This window comes from Marmota flaviventris, chromosome 2 (assembly GCF_047511675.1).
Source record: "Marmota flaviventris isolate mMarFla1 chromosome 2, mMarFla1.hap1, whole genome shotgun sequence".
In the NCBI taxonomy this organism is placed as follows: Eukaryota; Metazoa; Chordata; class Mammalia; order Rodentia; family Sciuridae; genus Marmota; species Marmota flaviventris.
This window is the reverse complement of record NC_092499.1, coordinates 183,931,758-183,937,757: the sequence shown is the minus strand read 5'-3', so window position 1 is coordinate 183,937,757 and position 6,000 is coordinate 183,931,758. Positions and strand designations below refer to the sequence as shown.

At 52.2% G+C, this 6,000-nt stretch overlaps 1 protein-coding gene across 4 annotated transcripts in view; it reads right to left on the bottom strand.

Moving 5' to 3' along the window:
- Positions 1 to 811: 811 nt before the first annotated feature.
- Positions 812 to 6,000, bottom strand: part of Ppp1r16b (protein phosphatase 1 regulatory subunit 16B) — a 102,770-nt gene continuing 97,581 nt past the window's right edge. For 3 of the 4 annotated variants that reach the window (XM_027945175.3, XM_027945173.3, XM_027945174.3), the window contains exon 11: positions 812 to 5,484. In XM_027945175.3, coding sequence (XP_027800976.3) covers positions 4,975 to 5,484 — 510 coding nt within the window. In that variant the 3' untranslated portion in view covers positions 812 to 4,974. The remainder of the gene's footprint in view (positions 5,485 to 6,000) is intronic. The other variant, XM_027945177.3, reaches the window with a different exon arrangement.

Below are 6,000 nucleotides of genomic sequence, written 5' to 3'. Positions count from 1 at the left end.
CGGGCAGAAGGCATGTGTGCAATTGTAAAGCACTTCATCCATGTCAGCGGATTCCAACTTCTAAAATAGTTGAATGAATTCTGCTGCTAAAACACCCCTTCCTCTCTTCCCAACCTCTCCCCATCCCCAGTCTGTGAAGTTATTCAAGCCCAAGTGTGGAGCCTTCTGTGTCCCTGCTCTGGGAACCAGCATCCAGAAGGCTACAAGAGAGTGCCCTTTCCATCCTCTTTCAAGACATCAAGAACTTCTATATGTGACAAGGACAAGGGCCATGGTGTGGGGTTGTGCAGACACATAGCTTGTTTATGCTCATCTTGCTGATGGAGGTGGGGGGGAGAGAGAATAAAACCAGGGCTTTCTGTGTTGCTGTAATAAGGTGAAGGACTGTACAGGACTGTGCTTCCCCACTGTAAGCTAAGTGAGGAGGACTGGAGTGGGTGGGGGAAGGGACAGGACAAGTCAGTGATCTCCATGCATGGAACAGAGGAGGGGGACCCAGTGTTACATATAAGTATGTCCTCAGGCAAGGTTTTGAAAATATTGGCAATATCATATGCTACTAGAGGGCCTCACATAATTTCAAAGGCAATATATGACAGAATCAAGTTCATTTCCAAATGCCTGTGTTTTCTTGAATTCATCAGTTTTCACCATCTCCAAATCTAGAAAGACATCAGCCATGTGTCGGAGTCCCCAGAACTTAGGGGCCTCCGGGGACCATGACCTACCCTCCATTCTTGCACGACTTTGCAAATTCAAGTCAGTCTGGTCCAAGTCAGTCCCCAGCAATAACCACAGTCACACTAACAGATGTTATTAAAAGGAATTTAATAATCTTAATTAAAAACTCTTAACAGCGAATTCTGTCACAGGCCTTGGCAGCTGGAAGCAACTCCAGGGGCATGCGCCCCTTGGGGATGTGGCTGGGCCCAGTCTTGGACATGAGACCCACCACTGCCACATGGCAAGGAGTTACCAGGAAGTTATTCAATACAATATCAAAGATCCATGAGGATATTTTTTTTTAAAAAAAGTTTTAAATATATTAGACTCTCTTGATTGCCATTTTTACACAAAGCTGCTGATACAGTATACAGAGTTTTAACTTTTTTTTCACATAAAATACATTTTTCTTAAGTGTTCTCTGTACATCAGTGGCTTCTGGTCTGGTGAATTATTGCGGAGGGCTGGGGGTCTGCAGACTGTTTCCTGGGTGTGCAGAGCCAGGCCCCGCACAGTGGCACTTTCAATGCCCACAGGAAGCAGGCCCTCTAACCAACAAGAGCTCCCTCTGGAGGAGAGGACCACAGCTTCTGGCAAAGGGAGTCACTCCTGCTGAGTTGTCCACTGACCATGTGACCCTTTGCTCTTGTGTGCCCTGGGGAAGGGGAGGCTAACCCCAGGCCCCAAATAGCAGGGGTTACATACAGTCTTTCTGGGCATCTTGTAAGGAGTGCCCTTCTGAAAACTACCCCCACATCTTTGCTCTGGGAGAGCAGGTGGGAGAGACAGCTCCGAATCAAACAGTGCCTGACACCAAGAACCAAGAGTCGCATGTTATTACAAAGCCAGCAAACTTGTGGTAGACCGGGACAGGGGCCACATCTTTGTCTACTTTTCTAAGCTTTTTGAAACTGACCAAACAGTGCAGAGCTGTACATTTGATGGAAAATTATATCCTGAAGTCTTCAGTAGACCTGGGCCTAGGGTTCATTCAGGTTCCCTGAGCTACTGGCCGGAAACTCACAATCTGGTGATAACCACCAATTTCCAATTGTTTGGAGCATAAGGTGGGAGCAAGAGCCAGAGCTCACAGCGAGCCAGGCGGCACCTGCTTTGGAAATAGCCTCCTTCAATCTGCCAGAAATTGCCACCAGACCTGGGTCTCAGCGGGAGCTGGGCATCAGGTGGACCTTGCCAAGTTTCTCCCAGCTCTTTGATCCACACCTGCCAGGGAGAGAGGCTGATTCACAGGAAAGATTTGATGTTAAAAGGAGGAGCTGCTTTCCCTCCCAGTCCCCACTGGTGGAGTGGGGGGGGGGCTATGATAGAAAAGCAAGACACGATGACTTAAGACCAGTGATGCACTTGGCAGCAAAAACCGAAGACTCCTTATCTTCTAGACGATGACCTCAGACTGCTATTATACAGTCCCCCCTAGGGATGCTGGCCCGGAGGCAGCTGACTCTGAAAGTTCCTGATGAACTTGGGATGGTGTCTGCCCGGGAACCTAGATCCCGCATCTTCACTCAGTGGCAAATGTTATCCAGGGGTGGCCACGAAGGCATTTCCCAGATAAAAGGATTCACACACTTAAGGATTCCAGAAGCTGAATGGCATGGGGACCCTGGGCCAGGATGCAGTCCCTCTGCTCAGGTGAACCAGGTAGGGCTGCTGATGTCTGTGGTCCTGAAGGAATGAAAACCAGGAAATGTTCTCCTCACTCCATCCTTGTTCCTCCTCCTTCTGCAGAACCTGACATAGTGCCTGTATGTTTCAGCGACTCATGAAGTTAATGAATGAAGGAACTGATGACCCTGGTTCACTCACTGGAGGTTGTTCTCTAACTCATCCCTCAACATTCAGGAGACCCCCCACCACCACCAGGAAGCGCCAGGGACTCCAAGTCCTAATAGGGAACATTTATCCCTGATGGAAAATCAGAGCTAAAGCCCTGGAGTCCTCTCTCTCTGAGGTCAGCTCCTATGGGGGAATCAGCTGGGATTCCCAGCCTTCTGGGTGGAGAGGAATGACCCAGAAGAAGGAGGGAAGGAAGGAGGGAATGGCCGGGAGGGCTCAATATGGGCAGTAGATGCCTTTAGTCTCTGGCCCCTGCTCAGGAAGATCAGAACACCTGCATAGTTGTTTCCTGAGGAGGGGGGCTGCCCAGGCATGCCCCACCTTGTAGGCCAAGTTAGCCACAGAGGCATCTCAGTCTTAGTGGAGCTGAATACTATTTTAAAGCCAGAAGTATGGTTTTTTGGATATTCTCCTGCTTTTGCCATATGCTGAGTTGATGGAGATTCTACTCCCAGACCCCAGAGATGCGAGAGGTGTCATGTACACCTGACTGCAGTCTCCAATGCTGCACCTGTGCCCTAGACTCCTCTGTCCTGGAGTTGGGGTGGGGTGACCAGGTACTGGGAGATCTGCTCCTGCAGCCACCAGGGCCACTCTCTGGCCCAGCTGCTGTGCTCCTGGTAAAGCATCAACCAGACCCCTTGAGGTCCTGCTTCCTCTCTGGGATATAGGAGCCATGGGGGCCACAGACAGGACAGAGACTGACATAGAGCAGACCCCATTACTAGGTTGTGGCACAAGGGGGGGCTCCTCCAGCCCCAGTCCCCTGTCCCAGGGAGAATTCTCACAGGCTCAGAAAGAAGGTTAGAGGGATCCCTGATCTGTTCCCCACATCAGAATCTGGACCTAGAAGGCTCCTTCAGAGCTCTAAGGAGGTAGTTTTAGGACAAATAAAGGCGCACAGAGCAGGAAACAAACCTGCAGCTTGTCAGTTACACCAATAGGATTTGGCTGAGCCTGTGGATGGCGCCTGACTCAAGGGCAAGAGTTTCAAAGGGGCTCATGAGATAATGCAATGGTGAGATGGCATCAAGAAGACCAGGACTATGACATTGTAGGGCCAGGGAGAAGCCCACTCCTCTCCTGAAAGCAGTGCAGGATGTTGGCCATGGGCACCTTGGGGTGCCACTACCCCAGTGGGAGCAGGCTGGGAGCCCTGGGGCCAGGCAGGAACTCACAAGAGCTAACTGGCAAACTCCTCTCACTGAACATTCCAGAAAAGGCAAAGCGGGGCCTGGGGCCTGAGCATTCACTCTGCACACTTGACTGATATGTAAGGCAGAAGACGTGGGGCACAGGCTTCCCAACTGCTCACCCTGGTGGCTCAGTCTAAGGAGGGCTAGCTGAGATGCACGGGACCAAAACAACCCGAATCAATTACAAAGAAGGGCTGGGGGCCTAGCAAGGCTCTGTCACTGCTCACCAGAAATGTTCTCAGAAATTAAGTCATCCCTCTCCCTGGAAAAGGGCCTCTTAACCAAAGCTCCTGGCTTAGCTTCATTTTTCCAACACCAACGGGTAAACCTGATCTTGACACCATCGTGGGAGAAAGTGAATTCAGTTACCTCCAACCTGGAGTTTTACAGCCTAAAAGGATGTTTTCATCAAATGTAGTCTGGAAACACTGACTTTGCTGCATCCCTCTCCATCCCACCCCTTTATATCTCCACCTAGAGCAAAATCGGAGTAGAATGGCTTGGTTTCTCACTTAGCCCCTAGGTGGTCACACAGCTTCTGTGTCCTGATATGGACAGGAGGGCAGCTCTCAGCAAGGATGTGCCCATTACATCTCATCCTGACTTCCCCTGAATTCAGAGAGGACTTCCTGTCCCTGCCAGGTGTGGATGGTAGCCCAGGACCCTGGTACAACTCTGAGCAGACTGTGGGTCTCAGCTTAGCAGGTTCCTCCCATTTAAGCCACCTGGCTGTGGTGCCAAGACCGTCTTCACTTCAATCCTTTTGGGAATGGCCCACAAATTCTCAGCCCCGCCGGCTCTCCATGAGCCCAGGTGTCATTCCTGAACATGTGGACTGACAGTTCCGAGTGTGTGTGCGTGTGTGTGTGTGTGTGTATGTGAAGAGACATGGGAGTACTGATCCTCAGAAGCCTTTATGAAGAACAGAACTAAGATCTCAAGCCCGCCCTCCCCCAGGCTGGCAGCAGAGTGAGTCAGGGCCACTGTGTTTCAGATGGCAGACAATGCAGCAAGAAGCAGAACTGTGGGGAGTGGGGACGCTGTGACAGCTGCGCGAGGGGTGGGGTCTGCATTCCTATGGAAGGCAGAGCCCACCTCTCCCCGGCTGCCCTGTGATGCCTCCCCAGTCAGGGCAGTTGGGCTGGCCTGGGTTCCAGGGACCCTCCCCGAGGCATCTCTCTCCTCCAGCACACCGAGACTAGGAGATACGGCAGCAGCCGTGGACCTTCTCCTCCATCTCCTCCATGGGGGCCTTGAACTTTAAGAGCGGGGGATCTCCACTGGTGACCGTGTAATACACGGAGGTCCCGTTGCTGCTGTAGGGTGAAGTTCTGCCTCCGATCAAGGGGGCCTTGCCTTCGTTGCTGCTCTCCCCGGTCCTGGCCATGCTGCTGCCCAGATGGGTGCTCAGGAAGGGGTGGCTGAGCAGCTTGGCTGCAGCCCGCTGGCGCTTTAGCTCCAGAAGCGTCTGGGGGCTCTGCTCCTTGTAGCCGCTCCAGGGTGGGGTGGCGTCGGCCACGCTGGGGCTGCTGTAGGCCATGCTGTAGTCAGGCACCTCGTGCACCTTCCAGACATCCCCGTTGGACAGTGCGTACTGGTAGGCACTGACTGGGCCCCGGAGGCCATTCTCAACAGGCCCATCCAGTTCACCCCGGGAGATCTTGGTAGAAAATTCTGAGAGCAGCACGGGCTTCTCCAGCCTGGGGTTCTGAGGGTGAGAAGAACAGCATTACCGACTGGCTAGAGGGGCTGCACCCACGACCCACTGCACCTCTACCGAGCGCACAGACATTCTGACGCATTCTCCATCTGTTTTCTCTACCTGGGTCATCGGGCCTCTGTGTTCCTCTAGGGCATCACACATCCACGTGTTCTGGAAGAGCTGAACAACCCCATCCTCACTCCAGGGGCTGGACCATGACCCCAGGCCTGGCTAGTGCACATATTTTTCTACAGGGATGGGTCCAGGAATGAGCCCTTGACTGAAGGTGATTCAGTGAAACTCTACCCCAGGACTTTTGCTAGAACAACTTGGAAGAAGAAGTTTCTGTAGGAACTGCAGGAGGCAAGAAAGGTGTAAAAGGGGGCTGTGGAGACGCCACGTTAAAAGTGCTTTCTCTGCTTGTGGGAGAAGCCACCATTAGGATAAAAGAAAAGAGAGAGAAAGAAAGAGACCGCATCCTCATGTTGTGCTTAGAGCTCTTAGGTCCAGTTAAGCTCAGAC